The sequence below is a fragment of the Caretta caretta genome, chromosome 25 (genome assembly GCF_965140235.1).
Source record: "Caretta caretta isolate rCarCar2 chromosome 25, rCarCar1.hap1, whole genome shotgun sequence".
NCBI lineage: Eukaryota > Metazoa > Chordata > Testudines > Cheloniidae > Caretta > Caretta caretta.
This window is the reverse complement of record NC_134230.1, coordinates 5,008,715-5,024,554: the sequence shown is the minus strand read 5'-3', so window position 1 is coordinate 5,024,554 and position 15,840 is coordinate 5,008,715. Positions and strand designations below refer to the sequence as shown.

Sequence of the window (15,840 nt, the reverse complement as noted above, 5' to 3'; positions counted from 1 at the left end):
ATTGAATATTAGGGCATAGATTTTTATTTTCACAAATCTTTGTATTTAATTTTCTTGGCTTTTAACAAGAATGAAAACACTAATCTCAGACTTCACTAAGTGCTTGTGCAGTTGAATAATTAGAAACTAGTGCAACTTTGGAATTCCATATGGAAAAAGTAGTTGAAAACCACGTGGATGTCATTAACATTGCTATATTTGTATAATCCTGTAACTCTGAATTTTAATGGAAACTTCATACTGTTCATGGGCAAAACCTATTTTTTCCTCACTTATGCTACCGTTATTTTTTTGAAAATTGTACTGGAGATCAGCCCTCAGTGAGAAGAGCATTGTGTTGTTTACAGCAGGAAAAAGATTTTCTTAGTTAAAAAATGGAAGAAAGTATTTTAATCAAAGGGGTGGAGGGTTGATTGCTGCAAATGACTAAACTGTAAAATGAATCTCATGAAGTACAGCTTGTAATATGATTTTCTCACATCACTGATGTAGAGTTAGTTGACAATTCCTCTTTGCTCCTTTAGATCACATTCTTACCCACCCACTCTGGTAATTTTAAAATTACCTATGGGTGGTGTAATAGTTTGGAGTTCTATAGTAGTACCTTCCATTTGAGAATTCTGAGTGGTTTTTTAAGCAATGAATTAAGCTTTACAAGACTCTTGTCAAATAGGTGAGCAATACTAACTTCAGTTTGTAGATTGAAGGGAAGGGAAACCGATATGAAGTGACGTGGATAGGGTTGTGTGTCAATATTGGAGCTATGATTTAGAACCTAGAGCTCCTTACTCCAGTTTTGTGCATTGACTATTTGATACTCGGGAAGTAGAATGCATATAAACCTATTCTTGGTGAAATAGTTGGAGACTTAGTTACTGGTCTGTGATTGGAAATCAGTCTTTCACCTGTGCAACTTCTATGTCCGCAAAAACAAAACAAAACAAAAAAATACTCCACCCCTTAAGAGCTGAAGACCTGTTCTAATCCTAGAGGGATGTTTCCCCTCTGCAATTTGTATCCTTTTGGGAGAAAAATTCAGTGTACTTAATACAGTCTTTCATAGAGCAAACCTCTTTCGTGCAAAGAGGTTTACAAAACCTGTATCCCAGGTTACGATAGCCAGGCTCTGAAGTTCCTGCTTCAGGGCCCACTGTGACAAAACCTTTATTCATAAAAGCAGTCCCACTGACTTCAGTGGGACTGAATATAGTTGCAGAATTATACCTTTGGGCTTAATATCCCAGAATGCCAAAAGGAGTGCCTCTGGTGGTAGTTCACTGTAAGAAAATCCCAATTTATAAAGTGTAAACTTTCCTGGCAAAGAGCTTATATTGTTTTAAAAAGGGGGCAGAATGCTTGCACATGCACACACCCACACCTCCTTCCTTCTTGTGTTAATTGTGAATGGATAATTAAGCTTACTATAAGACTTTCCTAATTTTTATTAGTTGAATATTAGATGTCGTCATGTGATTTAGTGCAACCAGTCATGCCAGCTTCATTTCTTTGTTTAATGTTAGTTAACACATTTTAAAATATACATATAACCAAGTGACCACTTAGCATTTTGACAAATAATCATAGGTCATACTCACGATACTTTCCCATGCAGGAGACCGATATTAAGGAAAAACAGCAATCCCTGTTGAAGTTGTCCCGTCAAGGAAGGTTAGAGAATGAGTTTGAGATACCTTCTCCCACCAAAGTTTCTGGTAGAAACCGTTGTCCAGCATTTCTCCCTTTTTCTCCTCTCTCCCTGATCAGTCCCCAGTTCACTAGTCTCCCATTCTCTCACTTCCAGAAAGGACATATTCAGTTTGAGGAAGAATTTCTTCTTCTGTTCTTGGAGTGGTGATAAAAATTCCTTGAGTTTGTCATCACAGTTGACCAGTCTGGTGATAGGAATGAAGGGCTTAATATGCTTGCATGTATGTTGTCATAAGTCAGTTATAGTGTAGCTGGTTGCAGAAGTCCATTTTGAATTCTTGATGTGTGTCAATAACTTGCATTTATACAATGTGGAACTTTTCATCCAGAAGGATCCCAAGGCACTTTGCCAAATGATTATACATCCATTTCCAGGAAAAAGTGCGCCAACATCTTGGGTTGAGTGCCTGGATGTGGCAACACTGCCTGAAGAAAACTGTTTAACTGAAATTGCAAGGAGAATTTTGCTAAGTCGAATATAATGAGCTGAGTTGAAATTGGGATAGGATAACTGTGTATTTTAAGGGACTAATTTGTGTAGTAAATTACGCAAAAATTCTTTTAGGAGCTGGCAGGAATTACCTGGGTAATCCACGTATTAACAATGTATTGTTGGACTTATGGTATTGCTGCCAGTTTCATAGCTGGTGCAGATATATTTTTGCTTATTGGGAAAAATTCTGGAAACTGGGAAAACAACTTTTATTTTTCTACAGTTCTGTTCTGATTTTATTTAATTTACACTGCCTTTCTGAGTTCATGCTGAAGATGCTTTTAAAATAACTCTTTAAGTGTTCAGGTTGTTTCTAGTACATCCCTTCAGAGTTTATTGGTGAGTGGAAGGAATCTGCTTGTTTGTATAGTGATAGATGTTACTACGGTGGAGTAAATACTAATCCTGCTTTGCAAAGCCCCGATCCATTCAGGCTTTTGATCCAAAATAAAAAAAAAATTGAAATCTCAGGTATTTACACTATAATATATATTCTCCTTCACTGTTGACTTCCAGGATATTTGTGTGTTACTAGAACCTGTTTTTCTTCATGGTCTTCCTACTAGTCATACCTAGTTTCATCAGAAATGTCCCGCTCTAATGTTTGTGATTGGTCAACATACTCTTTGGGAGATCCTACTTCTTTGATGTGCTAATGTGGAAAATGAGATTGCCCCACATCATTGCTCCAATGGATTGTACACCACTACTAATAGAAGCTGCAAATAAACTATGTCTCTGCTTATTTGTCTTTACCAAGGGGCTTTACAGCAAAGTAATACATACTTACAAAAACTGTATTATGTAGTGCTCTCCTATTTTAATAAACATTTTAAACTTCATCACAAAGATGGATTCTACAATGACCAATCTTGGTTGCATATTGATGACCTTTCCTTGTTTGTACTGGAACAATTCATTTGCATTGGCTGTTTGAATTTTGGGAGGATGGCTTTTAATTATATTTTAATTTGCTCTCCTTATGTTCAATAAACACCCCTTATTTATGTGTGTGTCTATGGATGCTTGATAAATAACCAACCATTGAGAAGGTGTTTGGTCACAAGCATGCTTTATCTTGGTTTCCATTTACATTATCTCTTTCTTTCACATACCCACACAAATATAAATGTTAAAAAAATTAGCTATCACCAGTGATACAATTTTTGCCTTAATTGGTACTTTTAGTGAAGAAGGATGAATGTAACTGCAAAATACATAATTTTTTTTCTCACACTATATAATTCTTTCAAATGTACCAAACAGACAACAGTATAGTATGCACAGTTTGGACTGTGTCTGGGGGAGTAAGTGGCCATCCAGGCTATTTAAAATAAAACAGTAATATTGAATTCTAAATTCAGTGTGAAGAATATTCTGAATATACATATGTAGTTCCCATTAATTTTAGTTTTAATGGACAAGTGTGATCTTGAGGCATTATAGTACCCAGAATTCCTTGGACTGGAAGTGCAGTGAGAGGAAAGATGGGCCAATGGCTGAAGTGCTAGCCTGTGCTATGGAATAACCAATTTCAATTCCTTCACCTCAGACATCCTGTGTGACCCTGGGCAAATCACTTGGCCCTGGTCTATACTACGAGTTTAGGTTGAATTGAGCAGTGTTAGATCAATTTAACCCTGCACCTGTCCACATGACGAAGCCATTTTTGTCGACTTAAAGGGCTCTTAAAATCAATTTCTGTATTCCTCCCTGCTGAGGGGATTAGTGCTGAAATGGACATCGCCGGGTCGAATTTGAGGTAGTGTGGACGCAATTTGATGGTATTGGCCTCCGGGAGCTATCCCAGAATGCTCCATTGTGACCACTCTGGACAGCACTTTCAACTCAAATGAACTAGCCAGGTACACAGGAAAAGCCCCCGGAACTTTTGAATTTCATTTCCTGTTTGGCCAGCATGGCAAGCTCATCAACACAGGTGACCATGCAGTCCCAGAATCACAAAAGAGTTCCAGCATGGACCAAACGGGAGGTACTAGATCTGATTGCTGTATGGGGAGACGAATTTGTGCTATCAGAACTCCGTTCTAAAAGACGAAATGCCAAAATATTTGCAAAAATCTCCAAGGGCAGGATGGACAGAGGCTACAACAGAGACCCGCAACAGTGCCGCCTGAAAATTAAGGAGCTCAGGCAAGCCTTCCAAAAAACTGGAGGCAAACGGCCGCTCTGGGTCAGAGCCCCAGACATGCCACTTCTGTGATGAGCTCATGCACTTCTAGGGAGGCCCCACCACTACCCCATCCCTGTCTGTGGACTCCTGCAAGGGGGGAGTCTCGTGCAACAGGGATGAGGATTTTGGCGATGAGGAGGAAGAGGATGATAGTGCACAGCAGACAAGTGGAGAAACTATTCTCCCCGACAGCCAGGAACTGTTTATCATCCTGAAGCCAATACTCTCCCAAGGCGGGCTTCCGGACCATGAAGCTGGAGAAGGCACCTCTGGTGAGTGTACCTTTGTAAATATAATACATGGTTTAAAAGCACGCGTGTTTAATGATTAATTTGCCCTGAAGACTTGGGATGCATTTGCAGCCAGTACTGGAAAAGTCTGTTCACGTGTCTGGGGATGGAGCGGAAATCCTCCAGGGACATCTGCATGAAGCGCTCCTGGAGGTACTCCCAAAGCCTTTGCAAAAGGTTTCTGGGGAGGGCAGCCTTATTCTGTCCTCTATGGTAGGACACTTTACCATGCCAGGCCAGTAGCACATAGTCTGGAATCATTGCATAACAAAGCATGGCAGCGTATGGTCCCGGTGTTTGCTGGCATTCAAGCAACATCCGTTCTTTATCTTTCTGTGTTATCCTCGGGAGAGTGATCATCCCAGAGAATTGGGTGGGTGTGGAGGGGGGGTGTGGTTAGTTGGGTTTGTGCTGCAGGTTAACTGGAAAACCACAGCCCCTCCTTTTAAATGGCTAACCCAATAGGTGCTTGGTATGGGAAAGGAGGGCGCTGCTGTGAGAAACCATTCCCACATGTTTTGAAGGTTGAAGAAGCCGAAACACTGTGGCTTACCATGGCTGCCTGCAAGCCGAATTCTGTTGCCCGGCCCTGTGTGTGTGATCTCTCACACCAAACCGGCAGGCGCTCAATATAAGAGGCAAAATGCGTCCTTGTACCAAAAGCACATGTGCTATGTAATATTAACAGCTTGGTTCACTGTGAAAGAGTCTATCCATTGTTCTCTAAAATGTGTCTTTTAAAATACTACTCTCCCTTTTTTTCCTCCCACAGTTGCAGATGTTTCAATGCTCCCCTGATCATCTCTGTCCTAGAGGCTAGCGCAGATAAGAAAGCGGAAAAAACGCACTCGCGATTAAATGTTTTCTGAGCTCATGCAGTCCTCCCACACTGAAAGAGCTCAGCAGAATGCTTGGAGGCAAACAGTGTCAGAGTCCAGGAAAGCAGAAAATGAACGCGAGGACAGGAGGGATGAGCAGTATGAGAGGTTGCGGGAGCAAGAGGAGAGGTGCGGGAGGCGTGATGAGAGGAGGCAGGATGCAATGCTGAGGCTACTGGGGGATCAAACTGATATGCTCCAGCATCTGGTGGAGCTGCAGGAAAGGCAGCAGGAGCACAGACCGCCACTGCAGCCCCTGTGTAACCGCCCGCCCTCCTCCACAAGTTCCATAGCCGCCTCACTCAGACACCCAAGAACGCGGGGGGAGAGGGGCTCCAAGCACCCAACGACTCCAACCCAGGGGACTGCCCAAGCAACAAAAAGCTGGCATTCAATAAGTTTTGAAGTGCAGTGTAGCGTTGTCCTTCCCTCATCCACCACCTCACCCAGTGCTTCCCTCCTCCCCCACCCCTCTCGGGCTACCTTGGCAGTTATCCCCCTATTTGTGTGATGAATTAATAAAGAATGCATGATTCTGAAACAACAATAACTTTATTACCTCTGCAAGCGGTGATCGAAGGGGGAGGGCGGTTGGCTTACCGGGAAGTAGAGTGAACCAAGGGGGCAGGTTTTCATCAAGGAGAAACAAACAGAACTGTCACACCATAGCCTGGCCAATCTGGTTTTCAAAGCTTCTTTGATGCGCAGAGCGCCCTGCTGTGCTCTTCTAATCACCCTGGTGTCTGGCTGCATGTAATCAGTGGCCAGGCGATTTGCCTCAACCTTCCACACCACCATAAACATCTCCCCCTTACTCTCACAGATATTGTGGAGCAAGCAGCAATAACAATGGGATTATTGGTTTCGCTGAGGTCTAACTGAGTCAGTCAACTGCGCCAGCATGCTTTTAAATGTCCAGATGCACATTCTACCACCGTTATGCACTTGCTCAACCTATAGTTGAACAGCTCCTGACTACTGTCCAGGGTGCCTGTGTATGGCTTCCTGAGCCATGTCATTAAGGGGTAGGCTGGGTCCCCAATGATAACTATAGGCATTTCAACATCCCCAGCGGTTATTTTCTGGGCTGGGAAGTAAGTCCCTTCCTGCAGCTGTTCAAACAGACCAGAGTTCCTGAAGATGAAAGTGGCATGTACCTATCACGGCCATCTCATGTTGATGTCGGTGAAATGTCCCTTGTGATCCACCAGTGCTTGCAGCACCATTGAAAAGTACCCCTTTCAGTTTATATACTGGCTGCCTTGGTGGTCCGGTCCCAAGATAGGGATATGCGTTCCGTCTGTCGCCCCACCACAGTTAGGGAATCCCATTGCAGCAAAGCCATCCATTATGATGTACACATTTCCCAGAATCACTACCCTTCATAGCAGCAGCTCAGTGATCGCGTTGGCTACTTGGATCACAGCAGCCCCTACAGTAGATTTTCCCACTCCAAATGGATTCCTGACTGACCGGTAGCTGTCTGGCGTTGCAAGCTTCCAGAGGGCTATCGCCACTTGCTTGTGAACTGTGAGGGCTGCTCTCATCTTGGTATTCTTGCACTTCAGAGTAGGGGAAAGCAAGTCATAAAGTTCCATGAAAGTGCCCTTACGCATGCAAAAGTTTCGCAACCACTGGGAATCATCCCAGACCCGCAATACTATGCGGTCCCACCAGTCTGTGCTTGTTTCCTGGGCCCAGAATCGGCATTCCATGGCATGAGCCTGCCCCACTGCCACCAGGTTGTCCAATTTGCTGGGGCCCGTGCTTTGAGAGAAGTCTGTGTCCATGTCCTCATCACTCTCGTCACTCTGCTGCCATTGCCTCCTCACCTGCTTTTGCAGGTTCTGGTTCTGCACATACTGCAGGATAATGCGCGAGGTGTTTACAATGCTCATAACTGCCGCGGTGATCTGAGGGGGCTCCATGCTTGCCGTGGTATGGCGTCTGCAGGAGAGCAGAGTTGCAGCGGAAGTGGTGGAGGACGACGGTTAGCACTGCGCACATTTCCAGAGAAAGAACACATGTACCCTGGAGCCCATGACAGACAACATGGAAATATTCGCTATTGAGACAATAGCAGCAGAGCAGAGTTGCAGGGGAAGCGGTGTATGACGACAGTTAGCAGTCCTACTGCACCATCTGCTGCCAGCAACACCCAGGACACAACAGTGGCGGTGTCGCTGAGCTGAGCGGGCTGCATGTATGCCATGGTATGGCGTCTGCGCGGAAAAAAGGCACAAAACAATTGTCTGCCGTTGTTTTCACAGAAGGAGAGGCGACTGACAGCATGTACCCAAAACCACCTGCAACAATGTTTTTGCCCCATCAGGCATTGGGAGCTTAACCCAGAATTCCAATGAGCGGCAGAGACTGTGGGAACTCTGGGATAGCTACCCACAGTGCACCGCTCCGTAAGTTGATGCTAGCCACAGTAGTGAGGACACACTCCGCCGACCTAATGAGCTTTGTGTGGACATATGGAATCGACTGTATAAAATCGATTTCTAAAAATCCACTTCTATATCGATCTGATTTCATAGTGTAGACATACCCTTGGTCTTCCTGTGCCTCAATTCCCTATCTGTAAAATGGGTTTAATAGTACTTCCATGCCTTCAAGGGTGTTGTGAGGATAAATGTGTGTTAAAGATTGTTAGGTGATGGAGGACATATAAGTACTTAAGATAGCATATTGCATCTATAGTATTTCTCTTGAGCACCTTTCTCTGGCAGAAGCTTGGAGTGGCTTCTTCAGAAAGAGCCATGTCTAGTTCACTTTTGTCAGAGAGAGAGAGAGAGAGAGAGAGATGTGGTGATGTTGCAAATGGAGAATCTTTCTCCAAAAACAGAGAGCAAGTGTCGTGGAAAATAATGTTGCCTGAATGTGTGGTTTATCAATGACTAGATTAGGAACAAGTAGTGCTGCTTAAAATTAAGTGGGGAATTTTAAATAAATTACACTTGGAACTGAGTGCTTCAGAGAATTGCTAGTTCTGTTATTGTCTGTCTTAATGGACACTAAACTTAAGTTACTGGGGTCTCCTGGCTTAAATGCTGTTGGCTGCAATGTCTTGGTCTTTAGAGATTGGTTAGTATTATCTGTTGTAAACCTGCGTGGTGTCGTGTTAACATGTTGATGAGAGCATGTATATTTAAAAAATGCTCTATAAATATAAAATGACAGTATTTAATATGTGCAGAAAAATGAGATTCATTGGAGAAGTAACCAATGATGAAAGGTAAACTGAAGAAACCCAGATCCTGTCATCCTTGGGCCAGATGCTCGCTGGTTTATATTAATTAAGGATATAGAATCATAGAACATTAGGGTTGGAAGGGACCTCAGGAGGTCATATAGTCCAACCCCCTACTCAAAGCAGGACCAATCCCCAACTAAATCATCCCAGCCAGGGCTTTGTCAAGCCTGACCTTAAAAACCTCGAAGGAGATTCCACCACCTCCCTAGGTAAAGCATCCCTGTGTTTCACCACCCTCCTAGTGAAAAAGTTTTTCCTAGTATCCAACCTAAACCTCCCCCACTGCAACTTGAGACCATTACTCCTCGTTCTGTCATCTGCTACCACTGAGAACAGTCTAGATTCATCCTCTTTAGAACCCCCTTTCAGGTAGTTGAAAGCAGCTATCAAATCCCCCCTCATTCTTCTCTTCCGCAGACTAAACAATCCCAGTTCCCTCAGCCTCTCCTCATAAGTCATGTGTTCCAGTCCCCTAATCATTTTTGTTGCCCTCTGCTGGACACTCTCAAATTTGTCCACATCCTTTCTGTAGTGGGGGGCCCAAAACTGGACGCAATACTCCAGATGTGGCCTCACCAGGGCCGAATAGAGGGGAGTAATCACTTCCCTCGATCTGCTGGCAATGCCCCTACTTCTCCAGCCCAAAATGCTGTTAGCCTTCTTCTCAACAAGGGCACGCTGTTGACTCATATCCAGCTTCTCGTCCACTGTAACCCCTAGATCCTTTTCTGCAGAACTGCTGCCGAGCCATTCGGTCCCTAGTCTATAGCAGTGCATGGGGTTCTTCCGTCCTAAGTGCAGGACTCTGCACTTGTCCTTGTTGAACTGCATCAGATTTCTTTTGGCCCAGTCCTCCAATTTGTCTAGGTCACGTTGGACCCTATCCCTACCCTCCAGCATATCTCTCACTTCTCCCAGTTTAGTGTCATTTGCAAACTTGCTGAGGGTGCAGTCCACGCCATCCTCCAGATCATTAATGATGATATTGAACAAAGCTGGCCCCAGGACCGACCCTTGGGGCACTCCACTAGATACCGGCTGCCAACTAGACGTGGAGTCACTGATCACGACCCATTGAGTCCGACCATCTAGCCAGCATTCTATCCACCTTATAGTCCATTCATCCAGCCCATACTTCTTTAACTTGCTGGCAAGAATACTGTGGGAGACCGTGTCAAAAGCTTTGCTAAAGTCAAGGAATAACATGTCCACTGCTTTCCCCTCATCACAGAGCCAGTTTTCTCATCATAGAAGGCAATTAGATTAGTCAGGCATGACTAATGATATGGCCTTTTGTTCTTAGCCCTACTGCTGGATGAAGTTCTGTGTACACTCTAAGTGTGTTAGAGGCGAGACATTTTTCCGCAATGTTGTTTACACTCGTACTCTAGTACGACGGTTGTGGTACGGAAATGTAATTGGCCACAGAGCAAGATATATGTTGAATTAGAGGAAAGGATTCAAAATGGCTTGTTCCTGGATCAGACCATGGAAATTAATATTCTAAAATCAGGGAAGTTAAGTCTCCCCTTTACCCCAATAAAGCTGCTAGTTGATAATTGATGGTGTCAGATTGTACACAAATATATTGTTAGTACCCTACCTCTTCACATCCTTCCTTTCTTTATATGAATTCCAGTTTTGATCATAGTATTAAGTTTCAACATTGACTTTACGTATGTATCCTTTGATTAATACTGAAATAATGTGTACTGGCTTGATTGATGAGATGAAAATGTAGTGTCAGATTTTGTGTATGAAACCTATGCCCAGTTTAAAAACCTTGTGCTGCTGTAGACTTTAAATTGTTCATCTTGTCTTTCAGCACTCAGCCTGCTACAGCTTATTCCCATCCAACCACTGCAGCAAGCTACACTGTCCAGCAAACTCCTGTGACTCCATCTTATGCACCCCCAGTGCAGGCTGCCAGGCCAGTTGCAACTGCTGCCTATGGAGCATACCAGTCACATTCAGGACAGGACTATGGTTATGGAACTCGGCAGCAGGAACCTACCCCCCAGCCTACCACAACACCAAACTACCAGGTATCTATCCACAAAACCTTTTGGTGACACTTTAATTGGTAACTTATCTGAGCAACATTTGTCCACATTAATTGCATGGTAAAAATTTTTGCCTGGGAAGCAGAATAAGGCTGATTTTTTTTGTTTTGTTTTGTTTTTTCACTCCATATATTTCCAATCTTTAATTGAAAAGGGGACAAGGACTGTCTTTTATGCTACATTTGTACAGGCTCAGTGGATTCCAATCCTTAATTGGGGTTTCCAGGCACCGAGATAATACAGCTATTAATTATAAAATTAATATATTGGTATTAAAGGATTTTTCTGTTAAATTCTTCAAGATATTGGACTTGCGGGCTCTAGTATATTTGCTACCTTTTTGAATATACATAAGTGCTACATTTATATATATATATATATATATCAGTAAATGCTGAGGGATCAGACCAAATTACTAGAGAGCCAAAACAAGTGCAAATCTAAGAACATGCATAGTTTTAATTTCCTAAAGTCTAAGGACTATAAACTTTGAATCAATAGCTGTAGAATGAAATCTGGGAGGCTTTTTGATTTTTTCCTACTATAAACTAACTTGTTCTTCCCAGTTGACATGAACGAATGCATAAAAAAAGCTTTTAGCCATTTTGGTAGAGTCCAACTAATTGCAATCAATTTTCTAAAGAATGCTTAATTTATCTATTTATTTTTGTAGCATTGGGCTGTGTGTTCCTAATTTGGCTTCTTTTTTGTTCTGTTGGAATTTCATATACAGGATGGTTATAGTTATGGACGATCTACATCTGCAAGCAGCTATGAGAGCAAACAGTACTACCAGCCAGTTGCTACCCAGCCTCAACACACTGCCACAGACTCTTACTACCAGTCAAGTGAGTGCTACAGGAACCCAGTGTTCTCAACTTTAGTGTGTTATTTCAAAATATGTACGGTACTGGGAGGTTCAAAATGTTAAAGGTTTATTGGCAGCAGAGTATCAGTTGCAGGTAAAGTGTCAAAAGTAGCTTAATTAGACTTTTTAGCAACTTTGGAAAATGCCTTAAATCTTCTCTTAAGGGTGTGAAAATTTTTGTGAAATTGTGGTGGTGTTTTAATTTTTTCCAGTTCATTAAATGTCATAACTTGAACACAAATGTTACTTCATACTAATGTTTCAGAAAAAGATTTGTAAGAAACTGAATGCACAAATATTTATCCTCATACATGTAAGAGAAAGAGAGCTATCTACATATGACATGAACTGATAGAGTATAAATACAAATCACAGTGGTGACTTGAAACCAAGCTGGACATACTGTTGCTTATAGAGGATTGGATTTTATAAGAATGTGAAAAGTAACTTATAACTTTGGAAGATCAGTCCTTTTATGGGTTAATGTACATTACTCAAATTTCAGGTGAAAAATAATTTACTAAGTGCCCATGAGTAGTTAGAAAAAATCAGGCCCATTCCTCAAGCCTCTGGGTGTGTTTACATATTGAAATATAATTAAATATAAAAAAATATACAGCATGCCCTATTTGTAGAGAAAATTATAGTAAAAAATATAGGGACAGTGCATGTCACATTTTTGTTGAGGAGGCAAAAAGCACAAAACTGACTCCCATGCATTTTTGCTTGCACAGACTTCGCTATAAACATAAGAACGGCCATACTGGGTCAGACCAATGGTCCATCTAGCCCGGTATCCTGTCTTCTGACAGTGACCAATGCCAGGTGCTTCAGAGGGAATGAACAGAACAGGTAATCATCAAGTGATCATTCCCTGTTGCCCATTCCCAGCATCTGACAAACAGAGGCTAGGGACACTTCAGAGCATGGTTTTGCATCCCTGCCCATCCTGACTAATAGCCATTAATGGACTTATCCTCCATGAACTTTTCAAGTTCTTTTTTAAACCCTGTTGCAGTCTTGGCCTTCACAACATACTCTGGCAAAGAGTTCCACAGGTTGACTTTACGTTGTGTCAAGAAATACTTCCTTTTGTTTGTTTTAAACCTGCTGCCTATTAATTTCATTTGGTGACTCTTCGTTCTTGTGTTATGAGAAGGAGTAAATAACACTTCCTTATTTACTTTCTCCACATTGGTCATAATTTTATAGACCTCAATCATATCCCCCCTTAGACATCTCTTTTCCAAGCTGAAAAGTCCCACTCTTATTAATCTCTCCTCATATGGAAGCTGTTCCATACCCCTAATCACTTTTGTTACCCTTTTCTTTATCTTTTCCAATTCAAATTTATCTTTTTTGAGATGGGGCGATCACATCTGCACACAGTATTCAAGATGTGGATGTACCATGGATTTATATAGAGGTAATATAATATATTCTGTCGTCTTATCTATCCCTTTCCTAATGGTTTCTAACATTTTTAGCTTTTTTGACTGCTGCTGCACGTTGAGTTAATGTTTTCAGAGAACTAGCCACAATGATGCCAAGATCTTTCTTGAGTGGTAACAGCTAATTTAGACCTCATCATTTTATATGTATAGTTGGAATGATGTTTTCCAATGGGCATTACTTTGCATTTATCAATATTGAATTTCATGTGCCATTTTGTTGCCCAGTCACCCAGTTTTGTGAGATCCTTTTGTAACTATTCGCAGTCAGCTTTGGATTTACCTACCTTGAATAGTTTTGTATCATTTGCAAATTTTGCCACCTCACTCTTTATTTCTTTTTCCGGATAATTTATGAATATGTTGAACAGTACTGGTCCCAGTACAGACCCTTGGGGGATATCACTGTTTACCTCTCCCTATTCTGAAAACTGACCTTTTATTCCTACCCTTTATTTCCTATCAGTTAAGCAGTTACTGATCCATGAGAGGACCTTCCCTCTTATCCCATGACAATTTACTTCGCTTAAGAGTCTTTGGAGAGGGACCTTGTCAAAGGCTATCTGAAAATCTAAGTACACTATATCCATTGGATCAGCCTTGTCCACATGTTTTTTGACCCCCGCAAAGAATTCTGTGGATTGGTGACGTATGATTTCCATTTACAAAAGCCATGTTGACTCTTCCCCAACAAATTGTGTTCATCTGTGTGTCTGATAATTCTGTTCTTTACTATAGTTTCAACCAGTTTGCTGGTACTGAAGTTATGCTTACCGGCCTACAATTGATGGGTTCGCCTCTAGAGTCTTTTTAAAAAATTGGCATCACATTCATTATCCTTCAGTTATCTTACTCCAGGCCGAATTCTGTACCACTGCGCATGCACAGAATTTGTCCCCTGCAGATTTCTTTGCTTCCCCGCAGAAAAATGACTTTGACGGGGAACCAAAAGGAAGCCACAAGAGCGGTCATGAGACCCTCCCCAGCAGCATGTTTCGGGTGCCCAGGGCAGCCAGCAAAGAGGTAAATCACTGTGGGGCAGGGGGCGGGACTGGGGAAGACCCAGCTGGTGGCTCCTATGCTGTGCTGGGCTCAGCTTCTAGTCAGTTGGGCTGGGGAGGATGGGACTTCCTCTTCCCTTGTACGGCATCCGGGGCTATGGCAGACCCACCCCAGATTTCTCCCCTGTCGGTAGGAAGCTCTGGAAACTCTCCCTTCCACGCTTCCTGCACCCATCAGCTGCAGGGGGAGGGATCACTTTACAAGGTGCTGCTCCTCCATCTGCCCACCCCCATGCATCCAGACCCCCTCACGCCCAGACTCTCCCTCCGAGCCTCAACCTCCCTGCCCCCTGGACCAATCCGCGGAACTACCTGCACCCAGATCCCCACCCTACCAAGCCCCAACCAGCTGCACCTGGATCCCCACCCCACTGAACCACATTCCCCCAGCATCTGGACCCCCGCCAAGCTCTATCCCTCCCACACCCAGACCCCCCGCTGCTGAGCCCCAACCACCTTCACCTGGATCCCCATGCAGAGTCCCATTATCATTGCACGCAGAACTCCCCAACAACCCCCGTCCATGCAGATCCCACTGCACCCAGATTGCCTCACACAGCACCCTCTCAACTGACACCTGTATCCCCCTGCACTAACTCCCCCCCACACACACACACACACTTGGATCCTGCCTTGTTGAGCCTGCCCGCTCACACCTGGTGCATCTGGCATGGAAGGGCAGGGCCCTGGGGTGTTTCTGGGGCAGGCCCAGTCCTTGTGCTATGTCAGGGTTGGATGCAGCCTCACCACTGAATCCATGTCCCGGGGGCGGAGCAGCACAGTGATCTCCCACCCTGTGCAGCCAGTGGCCTGTGTTTCCCAGTGCCATGCTGGAGCCTCCACATTTATTTGACAAATAAAAATTGCAGAATTTTGCAGAATTTTTTTTTTTATTTTTTTTTTTTTGCACAGAATGCCCTCAGGAGTAGTCATCTGGTACAGAAGCTGATTTAAATGATAGGTTACATACCACAGTTTGTAGTTCTGCAATTTCATATTTGAGTTTCTTCAGAACTCTTGGGTGAATATCATCTGGTCCTGGTAACGTATTAGGATTCACTTTAAAACTTGTGAATTCTAAATGTTTGTTTCATTTTTGTGACTATATAGGTTCCCTCTAGTGGCCAAAATAATAGCTTTAAATTCCCATGGATAACTGACGAAAGCTTATGCTCTAATAAATTTGTTAGTCTCTAAGGTGCCACAAGTACTCCTTTTCTTTTTGCAAAGTCTCTTTAGCCCACTGGAATAAATCTGTATGATTCTGTTCATTTTTTGTTATTATAGTTCAAAGGTATTGAGTTCATCTCATGTTGAGGGTATATTTAATATTAAAAATTCTTCATGTTTTCTTGCTGCTTTTCCCTTCAGGATCAAATTGGGTCACTATATTTTCAGCTAGATTATCTTTCTGATTCAGAATTTTTTCATATTTAACTAAGCTAGTTAAATAATTCTATTTAAAAAGCAAATCAAACATACAATAATAAGCATTTTGTCATGAAGTTTTGCTCAAGGATACTTTTTGACTAGAGGCTTTTCAAGGGCTCTACAAATCCATAACACACTTAAGGTT

The 15,840-nt window shown here is 42.8% G+C and overlaps 1 protein-coding gene across 3 annotated transcripts in view; it reads left to right on the top strand.

Moving 5' to 3' along the window:
- The window catches only part of LOC125627219 (zinc finger RNA-binding protein), a 91,944-nt gene that overhangs the window by 26,408 nt on the left and 49,696 nt on the right, over positions 1-15,840 (top strand). For all 3 annotated transcript variants that reach the window (XM_048831111.2, XM_048831113.2, XM_048831114.2), the window contains exons 2-3: positions 10,647-10,866; positions 11,618-11,732. In XM_048831111.2, coding sequence (XP_048687068.1) covers positions 10,647-10,866; positions 11,618-11,732 — 335 coding nt within the window. The remainder of the gene's footprint in view (positions 1-10,646; positions 10,867-11,617; positions 11,733-15,840) is intronic.